Source organism: Bufo bufo, chromosome 4, assembly GCF_905171765.1.
Source record: "Bufo bufo chromosome 4, aBufBuf1.1, whole genome shotgun sequence".
Taxonomy (NCBI): Eukaryota; Metazoa; Chordata; class Amphibia; order Anura; family Bufonidae; genus Bufo; species Bufo bufo.
This window is the reverse complement of record NC_053392.1, coordinates 85,224,053-85,242,273: the sequence shown is the minus strand read 5'-3', so window position 1 is coordinate 85,242,273 and position 18,221 is coordinate 85,224,053. Positions and strand designations below refer to the sequence as shown.

General features: G+C 40.9%; 1 protein-coding gene across 2 annotated transcripts in view; it reads left to right on the top strand.

The window, feature by feature from the left end:
• The window catches only part of HPCAL1 (hippocalcin like 1), a 180,420-nt gene extending 163,903 nt beyond the window's left edge, over positions 1-16,517 (top strand). For both annotated transcript variants that reach the window (XM_040427470.1, XM_040427471.1), the window contains exons 4-6: positions 1,050-1,455; positions 8,335-8,440; positions 16,268-16,517. In XM_040427470.1, the coding sequence (XP_040283404.1) occupies positions 1,078-1,455; positions 8,335-8,440; positions 16,268-16,365 (582 nt within the window). In that variant the 5' untranslated portion in view covers positions 1,050-1,077 and the 3' untranslated portion in view covers positions 16,366-16,517. The remainder of the gene's footprint in view (positions 1-1,049; positions 1,456-8,334; positions 8,441-16,267) is intronic.
• Positions 16,518-18,221: the final 1,704 nt, after the last annotated feature.

Below are 18,221 nucleotides of genomic sequence, written 5' to 3'. Positions count from 1 at the left end.
AAGTTTTTCAGATTTTTTTTTTTTTGCATATTTTGAAATATAAAGGTCAATTTGAGGAGCAGTTTACACATTCAGAGTAATTTTCCCTGATGTATCTTGATGTTTGGCAAAAATGTTTAATATAAAACTGACTGACCTGTAGCACACGCACTTGGCAGCTGAAGGCATCTGTGTTGGTCCCATGTTCATATGTGCCCGCATTGCTGAGAAAAATGATGTTTTATTATATGCAAATGAGCCTCTAGGAGCAACGGGGGCGTGGTCCTTACACCTAGAGGCTCCACTTTCTTTGTAACTGCTGAACATTCTGCACTTTGATTGACTTTAGGAGAAGTCAGGGCCAGTCATAATCACATTTACACAGCCTGGCCTGACTTCTCCTAAAGTCAATCAAAGTGCAGAAGGTTCAGCAGTTGCAGAGACAGAAGAGCCTCTAGGTGTAATGGCAATGCCCCCGTTGCTCCTAGAGGCTCATTTGCATATATTGAAACATCATTTTTCTCAGTAAGGCAAGCACATATGAACATGGGACCAACACAGATGTCTTCATCTGCCAAGTGCACATGTAACAGGTCAGCCAGTGTCATAGATACAGATCTGCTGACAGATACCTTTTAATGCACAAGCTTTATGGTCTACCAGTTTTGAGCCTTTAAGGCAAGATGCATAATGTGCCTATCTGTTCTGGCTCATAGAGTGCATCCCTCCCTCGTACAATGTCTATATGCCCTAAAAGCATGAGACAACCTGTTTGAGCACCTGAGATTGGAGGACTGTATGTTTTTGGTCAATTTAATATTTACAAGCCTTCCTTCCAAAAAGATATCACTAGCGGTCTCATTGATCAGTTGCTGGCAATGGAAATGCTAGTTATTTCTTCCACAGCAGCACTGCAAAAAACAAAAACAGCACCCATGGCATTCAGTGTTCTTCACTGGTTGCTGGTGGTCCTCCATAACTATATATGCCTCTTAGCTAACATGCTATACTATCTACTGAAGTAATCTCCTACATTCCAATCTGAATGTCTCACAATTTTTATTTTTCAGCTCTGGTATATAAAGAAGAAGTTTCAGAATGGGAAAACAAAACAGTAAATTGCGACCTGAAGTTCTACAGGACCTACGTGAAAATACAGAGTTCACAGACCACGAGCTGCAGGAGTGGTACAAAGGTTTCCTGAAGGATTGTCCAACCGGACATTTAACAGTAGACGAGTTTAAAAAGATCTACGCAAACTTTTTTCCCTACGGAGATGCTTCAAAGTTTGCAGAGCATGTGTTTCGCACATTTGACACAAATGGTGATGGAACGATTGACTTCCGGGAGTTTATAATTGCACTAAGTGTGACATCGCGGGGCAAACTGGAACAGAAGCTTAAGTGGGCGTTTAGTATGTATGACCTGGATGGAAATGGCTACATAAGTCGTGGAGAGATGCTAGAAATTGTCCAGGTAAGATTTTACTGATGCCGCAAGGCAGTCCTACTCTACTGAGAGTTCCACGTAATGGTAAATAGTTGTATTAGTAGTAGATCTATATAGTCTTTTGAAATGAAAGAAACATTAAACAGGTTCTCCAAGGCTGGGAACCAATGATCAGGGGGCCTGGCATGGTGTTAAAAAAAAAAAAAAAAAAAGGGAATAAACTTATCAGAGTGTTCTGGCTCAGTGCCAAGCTCCTGTTTCCGCCACCACTGGTCCCCGCTGGACCGAAAAAGCAATGTGCCGTCTATGGCCTGTGTAGAAATGGCAGTTTAGGTAAAAAAAATCAATGAACTTGGGTCAATAATGGCATCTGAAAATGTAGATTTAGTGGCTGTTACGGAGACATGGTTTAATGAAAGAAATGACTGGGACATAACCATACCAGGGTACTCTTTATACAGAAGAGACAGAGAAGGCAAGAAAGGAGGAGGAGTGGCCCTGTATGTGAAAGATAGCATTAAATCTAACCTAATACAAGTTGGTGAGGCCAACATAGAGTCAGTTTGGGTTACGTTGCAGTTTGCTAACCATGCAGTAACTCGTGTAGGTGTGATATATAGACCACCTGGTCAAGTTAAAGAACTAGATGATCTACTAGTTGAAGAAATAGCTAAAATGACAATGAAAGGAGAAGTTATCATTATGGGAGATTTCAATCTTCCAGATATAAACTGGAAAACCAAAATAGCAAGTTCTACCAGGAGTACAGATATTCTAAATTCCCTACTGGGGTTATCTCTACAACAAGTGGTTGAGGAGCCAACCCGGAGGGAGGCCAATTTGGATTTGGTATTCACAAATGGGGATTCGGTATATGATGTCATTGTAGGCGAAACCTTGGGATCTAGTGATCACCAGTCAGTGTGGTTTAATATAAGAACTGTGAAAGAGTCCCACCACACAAAAACAAAAGTTTTAGATTTTAGAAAAACAGACTTTTCAAAAATGAAATTAGTCATAAATGAGTCCTTATCAGACTGGAACGGATTACATGGAGTCCAGGAGAAATGGGACTACTTAAAAGGTGCATTATTGAAGGCAACAGAAAATTGCATTAGACTTGTCAGTAAAAGCAAAAAAAGGAAGAGACCACTGTGGTACTCAGCAGAAGTGGCCCAAATCATTAAAAATAAAAAGCTAGCATTTTGTAATTATAAAAAAACCCAGAGCAATGAAGATAAGGAAATCTACAAGATTAGGCAGAGAGAGGCCAAGCAAGTTATAAGAACTTATAAGAAAAACTAGCTCAGTCTATGAAAAAAGGGGATAAGACATTCTTCAGATATATAAATGAAAAAAGGAAATTAAAACAAGGAATAACTAAATTAAAAACAAAGGACGGAAGGTATGTAGAAGAGAATAAAGGGCTAGCCGACTGCCTTAATGAATACTTCTGTTCAGTTTTTACAAAAGAAAAAGGAGAAGGACCTCCACTAGAAAGGATGACTAATAAATCATTTGATGCATGTATCTTTACAGAGGAAGATGTTCTAAGTTTGCTGTCTAAGGTGAAGACAAATAAGTCACAGGGGCCTGATGAAATACACCCAAAATTATTAAAAGAGCTTAGTGGTGAGCTGGCAAAACCGCTAACAGATTTATTTAACCAATCACTAATAACAGGAGTCGTCCCGGAAGATTGGAAATTGGCATATGTCGTGCCCATTCACAAGAAAGGTAGTAGGGAGGAATCGAGCAACTATAGACCAGTGAGTCTGACATCAATAGTAGGCAAATTAATGGAAACCCTATTAAAGGATAGGATTGTGGAACATCTAAAATCCCATGGATTGCAAGATGAAAAACAACATGGGTTTACTTCAGGGAGATCATGTCAAACAAATCTTATAGATTTTTTTGACTGGGTGACTAAAATAATAGACGGTGGAGGTGCAGTAGACATCGCATATCTAGATTTTAGTAAGGCTTTTGACACTGTCCCACATAGAAGACTTATCAATAAACTGCAGTCATTGAGCATGGACTCCCATATTGTTGAGTGAATTAGGCAGTGGCTGAGTGACAGACAACAGAGGGTTGTAGTCAATGGAGAACATTCAAAACAAGGTCATGTTACCAGTGGGGTTCCACAGGGATCTGTACTGGGACCAATTTTGTTTAATATCTTCATAAGTGATATTGCAAAAGGCCTCGATGGGAAGGTGTGTTTTTTTGCTGATGACACAAAGATATGTCACAGGGTTGATGTTCCTGGAGGGAAACGCCAAATGGAAAAGGATTTAGGAAAACTAGAAGAATGGTCAGAACTCTGGCAACTGAAATTTAATGTGGATAAGTGCAAGATAATGCACCTAGGGCGTAAAAACCCAAGGGCAGAATATAGAATATTTGACACAGTCCTGACCTCAGTATCTGAGGAAAGGGATTTAGGAGTAATTATTTCAGAAGACTTAAAGGTGGGAAGACAATGTAATAGAGCAGCACGAAATGCCAGCAGAATGCTTGGATGTATAGGGAGAGGTATAAGCAGTAGAAAGAGTGAAGTGCTTATGCCACTGTACAGAACACTGGTGAGACCTCACTTGGAGTATTATGCGCAGTACTGGAGGCCATATCTCCAGAAGGATATAGATACTCTAGAGAGAGTTCAGAGAAGAGCTACTAAACTAGTACATGGATTGCAGGATAAAACTTACCAGGAAAGGTTAAAGGACCTTAACATGTATAGCTTGGAAGAAAGAAGAGACAGAGGGGATATGATAGAAACTTTTAAATACATAAAGGGAATCAACTCGGTAAAGGAGGAGAGCATATTTAAAAGAAGAAAAACTACCACAAGAGGACACAGTTTTAAATTAGAGGGGCAAAGGTTTAAAAGTAATATAAGGAAGTATTACTTTACTGAGAGAGTAGTGGATGCATGGAATAGCCTTCCTGCAGAAGTGGTAGCTGCAAATACAGTGAAGGGGTTTAAGCGTGCATGGGATAGGCATATGGCTATCCTTCATATAAGATAGGGCCAGGGGCTATCCATAGTATTCAGATATATTGGGCAGACTAGATGGGCCAAATGGTTCTTATCTGCCGACACATTCTATGTTTCTATGTTTCTAAATAGATGGGACTGGAAGCAGCAGAGACCAGAGGGCCCAGAGTGCTTGTGACAAGTCTTTTTTTTTTTTTTACTTTTACACTATGACTTGCCACCTGACCATTGGTTCCTAGTCCCTAAAACCCCCTACAAAGAAAGAAATATGTGTCTGTGTGCCCCAGGAATCCATCATCTTCTGCATGGCCTTGCACAGAGCGGGCAGAAGCAATAAATAAAGGGGGTCATTTATTAACCAATATACGCAACTCTTTGGTGTATATTAGGCACAGAAGGTGTTTTGTAGCAAAAACTGTGACTTTCCCCCCGCTGCGCTGCTCATGCCAGTGCCGAGTAAAGGGGGCATGGTGTGGGCGTGTAAGAGGGCGGGCTGGCAGGCCCGTCTCATTTCATTTTCTACGCCAGTTTTTGGGCATATAAAATGGTTTAAATTTATACCAGCAAGGGAGCTGGCGTAGGTTTAAGCTTGTTGTACGCCGCCCGAACATGCTCCTAAGTTATGTAGAGGCCTGCAACTCTACATAACTTAGGCGCATCCACCGTATAAATTGCCGGACTTAATAAATGACCGCATAAGTGTCTGGGCTGCATAATGCACAACAATATTTTCACATGTGGAACTATTCATTTCTATGGGCCACAAAAAATGCGGACAGCACGCGGATTCTGAGCCACAGCTTATAGAACATGCCCTATTCTCGTCCGTTTTGCGGAAAAGAATACACATTTTGACAATGGGGCTCACGAAAAGTGTGAGAAGCACACGGCCATTATCTGCATTTTGCAGATCTGAGGTTTGCAGACCGCAAAATGGATATAGCTATGTGAATATAACCTTATGCTGTGTATTTTCCGCATGAGAATCTGCATAGAAAAACCATGCCTAATCTGCAATGTGTGCAGGTAGACTTAGGCCTCTTTCACACTACCGTTTTTTTTTTCCGTTTTGCGGGCCGTTTTTGCGTTCCGTAAACGGTCCGTATACGGAACCATTCATTTCAATGGTTCCGCAAAAAAAATGGAATGTACTCTGTATGCATTCCGTTTCTTTATGTCCGTTTTTCCGTTCCGTTGAAAGATAGAACATGTCCTATATTTGGCCGCAAATCACGTTCCGTGGCTCCATTAAAGTCAATGGGTCCGCAAAAAAAAACGGAATGCATACGGAAATGCATCCGTATGTCTTCCGTATCCATTCCGGTTTTTTTCTCTATGTAATTACTGTATACTGTATATGCCATACGGAAAAACAGAACGGAAAAACGGAACTGAAACGGAAACAAAAAAACGGAACAACACTGAAATCGACATACTGTAGTGTGAAAAAGGCCTTAGGTGCCACCACACCTTTTTTTCCTGGCTCTTTTTTGGCTTGTAAAGAATGACATGAAATATATGTGTTTTTATAATCATTTTTTGGGGTGGCGTTTCTGTTAAAACAACTCGACTACAAAAAAATATCTGTGGTTTTTCAGGCTTTTATATAATTTCCTTTTGGCCAACATGTAACATCTGGGTACAGCATTTTTTGCTTAAAAAAAAAACCTGCCGACAAAAAAATTATATCTGGCGGAATTTATCAAGCATTTGAGAATTTTGTCTTTCAAATCGGAAATAATAAGACTTTGCGACTTTTGGACTTATTTGTACAAAAATTTGCAACATTTTGCATTTTTACACCACTCCAGTTTTGAAAAGTGGATGGTAAAGTGGACATTGTTAGCTATGTAAGGCCTCCTACACATGACTGTATTTTGGATCCGTGTCCGATCCACATTTTTTGTGGATCACACATGGACCCATTCATCTCTATGGGTCCGCAACAAAAACGACAGCACATGGATGTCATCCATGTGCTGTCCGCATCCTTATGTCTGTCCCACAAATGACAGAACATGTCCTATTCTTGTCTGTTTTGCGGATAATATTACTATTAATGGGACAGAGAAAAATTGAACTTATCTATATTTTGTGGATCCACGGTTTGAAGACCCCAAAACGGATATGTCCGTGTGCAGGAGGCCTTAAATTAGTTTAACTCCATATTTATCAACTGTGACTTTTTTAAAAGTTACAAAAATTGTTGCAATTTTACTCTAAAGAAGGGGTGGTATAATGCGTAGAATAACATCTCAAGTGTTACACCTAAAAATGCACCAAAGTTACAAAACTTTATTTGACCGTTGATTAATATGGCGCACACTACAGTAATGCAGACATCTGCAGAACTGACTTTGAAAAATTTCCTCTTGATAAATCTTCCCCTATGTGTGAAACCAGCTGTAAGGCCTCTTTCACACTTGCGTTGTCCGGATCCGGCGTGTACTCCACTTGCCGGAATTACACGCTGGATCCGGAAAAACTCAAGTGTACTTAAAGCATTTGAAGACGGATCCGTCTTCAAAATGCTTTCAGTGTTACTATGGCAGCCAGGACGCTATTAAAGTCCTGACTGCCATAGTAGTAGTGGGGAGCGGGGGAGCAGTATACTTACAGTCCGTGCGGCTCCCGGGGCGCTCCAGAATGACGTCAGAGCGCCCCATGCGCATGGATGACGTGCCATGCGATCACGTGATCCATGCGCTTGGGGCGCCCTGACGTCACTCTGGAGCGCCCCGGGAGCCGCACGGACGGTAAGTATACTGCTCCCCCGCTCCCCACTACACTTTACCATGGCTGCCAGGACTTTAGCGTCCCGGCAGCCATGGTAACCATTCAGAAAAAGCTAAACGTCGGATCCGGCAATGCGCCGAAACGACGTTTAGCTTAAGGCCGGATCCGGATCAATGCCTTTCAATGGGCATTAATTCCGGATCCGGCCTTGCGGCAAGTGTTCCGGATTTTTGGCCGGAGCAAAAAGCGCAGCATGCTGCGGTATTTTCTCCGGCCAAAAAACGTTCCGTTCCGGAACTGAAGACATCCTGATGCATCCTGAACGGATTTCACTCCATTCAGAATGCATTAGGATAAAACTGATCAGGATTCTTCCGGCATAGAGCCCCGACGACGGAACTCTATGCCGGAAGAAAAGAACGCAGGTGTGAAAGAGCCCTAATGCTGCTAAAATAGTTAAGTTCACTTTTCTTGGGGGTAATTTCAGTGCAGCGTGGAATTTAAATTTATGCCCTTCGTGTAAAAACTGTTGTCATCACATAATTCAAGAAGGTGAAAGTAAAAAAATCATCCGGACATGCTGGGAGTTGTAGTTTTGCAACAGCTCCAAATCTTGTTTTGTCCTGTTTCATCAAGAGGGGATTTGAAGCTCCTCAATTTCTTCTGAAGGCACACATATTGTCTGTATTTGTGTTGGGTCTAATCTTTCATGGTACACATGATGTTTTATTACATTTTTGACATGCCCTTTGTTCATAGCGTTTGGTACATTATCATTTTAGGCTAGATTTCATATTATATCATAAGTCTGATTCTCGTGTCCACGTGTCATCTGTGTTTTCAGCATTTGTTGTCATGTGCTGCCACCTAGCCTCACACTGTGGGCGTAAACTAAATGTATTAAGAGACGTGGAACTTTGTGTGGCAAAGAAATGCAAAAGAAAAATAACTGGATCTTTTTGATAGTATGTGAAAAAGTTACAGAAGCTAAAACCATAGATGACCCAAATCATAGAAACCACTTCTTTGGAAGCTTGAAAAACGTATGAGGTGACAAATGTTCAAAAAACAATTGGGTTCTAGGTAGAATGGGGGAATAGAATAATATTAGGAATTTATAGAGGAGAACATGGACTTTAATTATTCTTTTACTTGTGTCTCAGGCAATCTACAAGATGGTGTCTTCTGTGATGAAAATGCCAGAAGATGAGTCTACACCGGAGAAGAGGACAGATAAGATCTTCAAGCAGATGGACACGAATAATGATGGTACTGTGCACATTTTAATCTTGTAAACTCTGAAGTCATTTTTGAGGTTTATGGTTTATCTATAGCAGGCATCCTCAAATAGCGGCCCTCCAGCTGTTGTAAAACCACAACTTCCACAATGCCCTGCTGTAGGCTGATACCTGTAGGCTGTTCAGGCATGCTGGGAGTTGTAGTTTTGCAACAGCTGGAGGGCCGCAGTTTGAGGATGCCTGATCTATAGGATATGCCATAAATGTCTGATAGGTGCAGGTCCCATCTGTGGCACCCACTGCTGTCTCAAGAATGCGGTCCTGAAGTGAATGGAGAACAAGCAGCCCATGCACAGCCACTCTCCATTCACAGCTATGGGACTACTGAAAATAGCCAAGTGATATTTGCACATGACCTGGTTTACATTTACTCCTATTGGACTTCTGAAAATAGTAGAGCATGTCCTGGAGGTGGGACCCATACCTAACCGACATTGATATGCTGTAAATCAGTGTTTCCCAACCAGTGTGCCTCCAGCTGTTGCAAAACTACAACTCCCAGCATGCCCGCACAGCCTTTGGCTGTGCGGGCATGCTGGGAGTTGTAGTTTTGCAACAGCTGGAGGCACACTGGTTGGGAAACACTGCTGTAAATGTCCCACATGGGAATACCCCTTTAAAAGAACTTGTCACCTTTCATCTTGATCACTTTCAGAGCACTGATTATTATATTGTTTTTACATTTTTCTTTCAACAATTTTCATAGCTGTATTTTTGATGACTATTGCCAATATGCAATAGGAGTTTGTGTTTGGAATACAGTAAAAGGAACATGCCATCATGAAAATGCTTTCCAAACGACCAGCATCATATTATAGAGCTGCAGAGGATATGGAGTTGAGCAGATTGAGAACTCGCAGTGTGAGTCAGTTTAGGCAGCAGGTTTTATCCACAGTAACATTGACCAGTCTTCGGTATGTCCAGGACATCCTTGGAACCAGTCCTACTGCCTTTTTGACTCCACTTGGAGATGTGATATTCCAACGAGATAACACTCACCCATATGCTGCTCGCGCTACACAACATGCTCTTCAGGGTAACCAGCAGCTGCCCTGGTCAGCCCAATCGCCAAATCTCTCCCTCCATCGAGAATGTCTGGGACTGGATGGGATGACGGATCTCCCATGCACAGCAGCCAACAACCACTTAGGCTGAACCATGGGTCCAAGTTGAAAGAACTTGGAATGACCTACCACAGGAGGATATCCAGCATCTGTATGACCGCTAACCTGCCAGATTGGCAGTTTGTATCACAGCAAGGGGAGATACCACCCAGTATCTTTCATATGAGCGAGTTTTCCGTCCAGATGCGATGCGTGTAGATGTATGAAAAACAGTGCTCATGTGCACAGACCAATTCAAATGAATGGGTCAGAATTCAATCTAGACGTTATGTGTTTCGCATAACATCTAGACTGAATTCTGACACATTCATTTCAATTGGTCTGTGCACATGAGCACTGTTTTTCATAAAGGGAATCAACTCGGTAAAGGAAGAGAGCATATTTAAAAGAAGAAAAACTACCACAAGAGGACACAGTTTTAAATTAGAGGGGCAAAGGTTTAAAAGTAATATAAGGAAGTATTACTTTACTGAGAGAGTAGTGGATGCATGGAATAGCCTTCCTGCAGAAGTGGTAGCTGCAAATACAGTGAAGGGGTTTAAGCATGCATGGGATAGGCATAAGGCCATCCTTCATATAAGATAGGGCCGGGGGCTATCCATAGTATTCAGTATATTGGGCAGACTAGATGGGCCAAATGGTTCTTATCTGCCGACACATTCTATGTTTCTATGTTTCTATCTGTGTGTTCAAGAAAAATAATAAATTGTGCGTTTTTCACTAAACCCTGGCCCCATAGAAATAAATGGGAAATCCATATTCTTCATGTAAGAGAGGCCATAATGTGACCCGAGAGGAGCGGGAGAGAAGGATGATAGAGGTAGTGGCTGTTACAGTCCATCACAGTGGCTTTACTCATACCATTTCTCCCTAGGGCTGTGTGGTGAAAGGAGGGTGGACCCTGATGTTGGGGTTCCTGCCTGATGGTAGCCAGGGTGCCCGAGCTGTTGAGTTTTTGTATGTTTGCAAGGCATGGCGTGCAGAGTGCAATGGCTGGTGTATGGTGCAAGAGTTAGTAACCAGGCCAGATGTGGCACAATAAACATCTCTCCTTAGTGAAATGCAAAATAGGAGTTGTAGTACATCCAACAGTTCCAAATGTACACAGTGAAATTCTTCCCAAATAGCAATGTATGGATTTAGGCAATGATGGAAGTTATGGCCCTCTACCCTCACTATCGGTCTGAAGTCTCTTCCTGCAGAATCAATGGTGGGCAGTTGTATTTTTTTCAATGGTGATACAGAGTTTTAGAGAAACGACTGGCCAGGTTGTATCCAGGTGTGAAGGATGTCTTAACAGTGTCCTTCACTGCAGTAAAGTCTTTAAACAGCTTTTGATAGAAGTTTACCTTACTTACCCCAATGCTTGGCCATGCAGACTCTAGGTTCTCTAGTTCTCTCCTTCATCTTACTCCTTCTCTCCTTCTGTAGATCATGCAGTGATTGGTGAGTCTCCGTAGCTTTTTGGGCCTAAGGGTCCAGTCACACGTCCGTTGTTTCTTTCCTGATCTGTTCCGTTTTTTGCGGAACAGATCTGGAACAGATCTGGACCCATTCATTTTCAATGGGTCCTGAAAAAAAATCTGACATTGAGCTGTCCGATTTTTTTCAGGACCCATTGAAAATGAATGGGTCCAGATCTGGTCCAGATCTGTTCCGCAAAAAACAGAACAGATCAGGAAAGAAACAACGGACGTGTGAATGGACCCTTAGAAGAGTGAGCACAAGCCATAGCTTCCTCTCCCTTCCAAACTCCAGTCTAGACTAGAGCCAGAGGTGGCCAGTCTACAACCAACCTCTTACAAGGGCTGAGCGAGGGTTGTTAACCCTGGCTGTGCCATCCATACATGGTTAACCTGGGTGCAATACATAACATGACATAACATTATGTTATACAGTCAGGTCCATAAATATTGGGACATGGACACAATTCTAACATTTTTGGCTCTATACACCACCACAATGGATTTGAAATGAAACGAACAAGAGCTTTAACTGCAGACTGTCAGATTTAATTTGAGGGTATTTACATCCAAATCAGGTGAACGGTGTAGGAATTACAACAGTTTGCATATGTGCCTTCCACTTGTTAAGGGACCAAAAGTAATGGGACAGAATAATCATAAATCAAACTTTCACTTTTTAATACTTGATTGCAAATCCTTTGCAGTCAATTACAACCTGAAGTCTGGAACGCATAGACATCACCAGACGCTGGGTTTCATCCCTGGTGATGCTCTGCCAGGTCTCTACTGAACCCTCTGTATTCACTCTGGTGAAGTCTTCTCCTTGATTGTTGACTTTGACACACATACACCTACCTCCTGGAGAGTGTTCTTGATCTGGCCAACTGTTGTGAAGGGTGTTTTCTTCACCAGGAAAAGTATTCTTTGGTCATACACCACAGTTGTTCCGTGGTCTTCCGGGTGTTTTGGTGTTGCTGAGCTCATCCTTCTATTTAAGAATGTTCCAAACAGTTGTTTTGCCCATGCCTGATGTTTTTGCTATCTCTCTGATGGGTTTGTTTTGTTTTTTCAGCCTAATGATGGCTTGCTTCACTGATAGTGACAGCTCATTGGATCTCATCTTTAGAGTTGACAGCAACAGATTCCAAATGCAAATGGCACACTTTAAATGAACTCTGGACTTTTTATCTGCTCATTGTAATTGGGACAATGAGGGAATAACACACACCTGGCCTTGGAACAGCTGGGAACCAATTGTCCCATTACTTTTGGTCCCTTAACAAGTGGGAGGCTGATATGCAAACTGTTGCAATTCCTACACCGTTCACCTGATTTGGATGTATATACCCTACAATTTAAGCTGACAGTCTGCAGTTAAAGCACATCTTGTTTGTTTCATTTCAAATCCATTGTGGTGGTGTATAGAGCCAAAAATGTTAGAATTGTGTTGATGTCCCAATATTTATGGACCTGACTGTATAACCTAAAGTAATGAACAATTTGCAGATACCCCTTTGATCTAGGGTACTGCCCCTGTCTCAACATATACCGTGCTGCAGAACCCGAAATAAACAGTACACCCACCTTGGTTGTGTGATCATTGACCAAGCATCAGTAGAAGTTTGTCAATCCTAACTCAGTCCAGGTTTCCAGGTGTACTTTTTTCATTTTCTGAACTTTTGTGAGCAAACTTTGAAGTTTTATTGTACATCCTGAGGCACAGCGCCCAAACATTTTCTCTTCAAATACATATGGTTCTTTGTCCTTCAGTACATGAAATAAGTCCCAATGAGCTTCATTCATTTCCCAACCCTATTTTATGTTTTTTAAAAGGAACCTCCATCAAAGAGACTTGTTAGTCATATTGCGGAAGAGCTGGGAGCTCTGTTGTGGTTACTCATTAGGGAAAATAGCCTTATAATTATAAACCTCTCCAGGAGAGCAGTTTTTCTATCATTATATTATTTTTTTTTGCAATTTAACCTCTTTTGGATCACCATAAGCATGTTGCCATAGAAATGGAATATTATAGTAAGATAATGACATGCAATTTTATTTCCTTAAATCTTGTCTGTAGTTTTAGCCTGGCCCACTAAATTCTCTAGCGTCGAACATTCTGGATAATTGGAAATTGGGATGTAAAAGAGAATTTACTTTTAAGAAATCAAATACAATTTAAATGTATAATTCCTTTAACCCTTTCAGAACGCAGCCTATTTTATTTTTTTTGTTGTTTTTTCCTTCAAGCCTTCTATGAGCCATGACTTTTTTAGTTTTCCGTTCACATAGCTGGGCTTTTCTTTTGCAGGACAAGCTGTATTTTTTAATGAAACTATTCAATTTAACATGGGAAAATTAATTAGGGAAAACATTAAATATGGGGAAAAAATTATTTTGGGGTGAAATAGAAAAAAAAAACACAATTTGCCATTGTTTTATGGGTGTTGGTTTTACAGTGTTCACTGTTTGCTAAAAATGACTTGACGACCTTATTCTCTGCCTCAGTATGATTACGGCAATACCTAACTTGTATAGGTTTCATTATGTTTTAGTGCTTTAAAAAAGATAAACTTTGAAAGAAATATTTTTTTCTTTGCCATATTCTGACGCCCAATAACTTTTAAAATAGTTCTATCTACAGAGCTGTATAAGGGCATGTCTATTGGAGGGAGAGCTATGATTTTTATTGGTGCAATTTTGGGGTACCTAGAACCTTTCTATCATTTTCTATTACAGCATTTACTGTGCCTGATAAGTATTTTAATAGTTTGGACATTTTTAGAGATAGCGACAACAATGATGTTTATTCTTTTTTTTTATTTTTATATGTGAAATTAGGAAAGGATTCATTTAGATGTTTTTGTGTTTTTTATTCTGTTAGAAGATTTTAATTCTTTCTTTTTTACAGTCATTTTTAGCCCCTTTAGGGGATGTTAATATGTGATCATATGATTGCTTATACCATAGACTGCAGTAGTATATTCTTCCAGTCTATGGGACATGACCCCACGAAGAAGGCCACAGCCATAGCTTAACAGGCAGTTTGCTATGGCAGGCCTGGGAGCTTTCAGAAGTTAATCACTGCACCGATGGGTTGGCCTAGACCCTCGAAGCACTGTTTGACCACTGTGAATGCCTTTGTGCAGCAATACACATGGGCCTTCTTACTATGTTATCTGACGCCATGTACCTGCCCTAATATTGCGTTGGGTATATTTTCAGTCCTTCTTTATTAGTTTAATGCCACTTTCATTCTTTTATTTTTTATTTCAGGCTTTCTGCACATTATACTGGCTTGTATTATTTTTACTTCCTGTGGTTCCATCTCTGTTTTTAGATGTTTTTTCACAAACAAACTACTAATACTATTGACTTTATTTTTCTTGCTATATTTTTTGGATGTTCACAATTTTTATTGTTTCTTCTTCTTTTTTTTTGGTATGTTATAGGGTGACACCAGGTATCGAATTATCGATACCCAATCGATACTTTTGTACCAGTATCGATTCAATACTGGGATTTGCCTTTTACCAATACTAGTATCAGAGAACATGGAGCTCCATGTTCCCTCAGCAGCAGAGGTGAGAAGGAGGCACTTTCTCCCTCCCCCTGTGTCACTGCTGCCAATGAGGAGAGAGAGTGTCACTGCCGCCAATGATAATTATCATTTAATACAGATACAGGAGGCGGGTGCCAGCGGCAGAATCACATAGCCGTCACCCGGCCTCTGTGACAGGGAGCTGCGATCAGCGGCAGTTACCTGAGGGGTTAACTGCCGCTGATCACAGCTCCCTGTCATAGAGGCCGGGTGCCGGCTATGTGATTCTGCCGCCGGCACCAGCCTCCTGTATCTGTATTAAACGTTAATTGTCATTGGTGGCGCAGTGAGCCCTCACCCCCTCCCCCCAGTATTAAAAACATTGGTGGTGCAGTGTGTCCCCCCAAACCCCCCCAGTATTAAAATCATTGGTGGCAGTGGCCACTGGGTCCCCTCCCCTCCTCCTCATTGGTGGTGCAGTGGCAGTTGTGATCGGAGCCCCAGCAGTGTAATCACAGGGCTCGGGTCGGTTACCATGGCAGCCAGGACGCTACTGAAGCCCTGGCTGCCATGGTAAGCTCCCTGCTGCTGTGTGCACAAAGCTCAGGGCAGCAGGGAGAGTGTAAGATTCTATTCACCCTAATAGAGCTCTATTAGGGTGAATAGGACAAGGGATTAAAATATCCAATTTTAAGCCCCTAAGGGGGGAAATAGTTATTAAATAAAAAGAGAAAAAAAGGAAAAAAAAAACGCACCAAAATATTAAATAAATAAATAAATAAATAAAAACTGCGTGATTCACAATTTTTTTTAGTCACCTTGTCCCACCAAAAAATAAGATAGGACTGTTCGATTATGGGCCGGAAGTGCACGCAGCTTTTTTGGTGTTTTATTTTTTTCGAATGGTATCGAATGGTATCAAGTATCGCAATACTTTATTATGGTATCGAAATTGAATCAAAATTTTGGTATTGTGACAATTCTTCACAATTCATTTTTTTTCTCACATATGTAGCATCCCATCTGTTATATTTGACAGCGGTGCCTGCCTCTCTTTTATTTAACAGGGCAGGGATAATAAACACAGTGATGCCACATTACAAGAAAAATAAATATAGCGATGTCACATTATAAAGAAAAAAAGACAATGCAACAGCACTCTGCAAATCAAATAAAGTACAATAATGGCATAATTATAGAAAACATTCTGGTGCTAATGCTACGCTTATTTTGCAAATTTGAGATTCTTGGCAGATGTCACATTACAGGGATAATAAACATAGTGATATCACAGTACAGATATAACAAACATGGTGATGTCACAGTACAGGAATAATAAATATAGTGATATCAAAGTACAGGGATAAACACTGTGATGTCACAGTACAAGGATAATATACACAGTGATGTCACACAGTACAGGGATAATATACACAGTGATGTCACAGTACAGGGGTAATAAACACAGTGATGTCACAGTACAGGGATAATAAACACAGTGATGTCACAGTACAGGGATAATAAACACAGTGATGTCACAGTACAGGGATAATAAACACAGTTATGTCACAGTACAGGGATAAAAAAAAAATCTGTGATGTCAAAGTACAGGGATTAATGCAACTAAAATCTATTTCTGTTATATGTACTCACCATTTTTTCCCTTTCAGGTAAATTATCCCTTGAAGAATTTATCAAAGGTGCCAAAAGTGATCCTTCAATTGTGCGATTGTTACAATGTGACCCAAGCAGCACAAGTCAGTTTTAATGATTTCTACCAAAACGTACAGTCTCAACCAAACACTGGCTTGTCAATCAAGCTTTGCTTGCAAGTGAATGCCTTCTCAGTCATTCCTCTACTCTTAAGTGGATAACAACCCCTTGCCAGATTGTTTTCTATGTATAAGGGAAAAATGGAAAGAAAAAAAAAAACAGCAACCAGCCTTGTGCCCGATTCTTTTACTGTATATGGCATTTATCTCCTATACATCACATCCAATGTCAGGTATGTTTACATATGGATACCATGGAAAGGCGAGGCCCTGGACAACACTACAACGGAACTTGGTTATACTAAGAAAATATGTAGCTGTTTCACTTTGCAAACAAATGCCGGCAAGGATACATGGACAATGTTTAAAGCACAAGGGTATATATTTTTTTTTTCTTTTTTTTAAATGTTATTCTTTTATGCAAATGGCTTTAAATTCTGTACTGAATAAAATGTAATTCTGCGGATATTTATGTATGTACAGACACACTAATGAAGATATCAAGGGTGTATGATCCACTAAGGCAGACCAAGTGGCTGCCGTGGGGCCCTTAGAACAGTGGGGACCCAGACTTTGTTTAACCCCCATATCCATTCCGGTTGGGTGATAAGAACTTGTACAGGAGTTCCCTCACCAGAAACTGCATTGTTAGCAAACCAAGGGGTGGGGAAATGGCCCAAGGGTCATAGAGGGCCCTTCTGTCCTGGGGAAGGGGCAAAACCCTAAATGGTTCCCTTTTCTATCTCTGAGTTGGGGCCACCTCTCTTTTATGTATGCCCCGGAGGTTCTTTTGTTTAGGTATTAACATGACCCAACAGGTGGTGGAATCAGGTAGATTAAAGAATTGTCTGGATCATTGGACAGTCAAAACTTGTAAAATATCTTAGAGGGGTTGCCCATGATTTTTATTTTTAAATCCCACCCCCAGCCAGTGGGACCTGTGAGGAGAAAGATAATTACCTGCTTCCTGCCCTTCAGATCTGATATTGATGACTTATCCTGAGGATAGGTATTTAATATCATAGCACTGCACTACCCTTTTAATAATCCCCTGCCCTTCTGGTGCCAACGCTTCCCTTTCCCGCCACTGGTCTCTGGTCTTTTGGTCTGTTTCAGCACTGATGTGTCGACACAACATAAAACCGCTAATCCCTGGCTGCAGCAGTGACGTGTCAACACCACTGAGGTGTTGCCCCTTAGTGATCGACTGCAGCGGTCACATGTTGTGTTGACATGTCTTCAATGGAACGAGGAGAACAGAGACCAGCGGGGGACAAGGGAAATGTCAATATCGGCGCAACATGAGATTAGTAAAGTAGGGATTCATTTTTTTTGTTATTTTACACCATAGTAAGGTGTTGTTTTTTTCTTTTAAACATTCACAGATGTGGACAACCTCTTTTAAATGATAAAATGCTGGCTACCTGCAGTTACCACTAGAGCGAGCGTAGGAGCTTACTGCATATTATCCTATTCAGCAACCTTCTGCTTTAAGTCTTGTAAATAAAATACGTACTGGACATATCTGAAATTCTGAACCATTCTATGCTGGACTGAAGAACGTTTTTTGTGTGTACGTACATCTCCGTGTATCCGACGACCACATTTTCTGTATCTGTGCTTTCTATGATTAACCGTGAATGGATATTCCTTTATGTGACCATTATACATTTAGTGAGGAAAATATTAATGCCGTGTAAAGCCGCATGACCAGCTACTGTATATTGTTCACTTATTATTGAATGCAATTTTATTTTATTTTTTTCCTGAGAGCAACATCTGTCTGGATTGTTCCAGAGCTTACTGTGTAAAAAAAATTAAATTAAAGAAGCATCAACTTCAGAATGTTTCA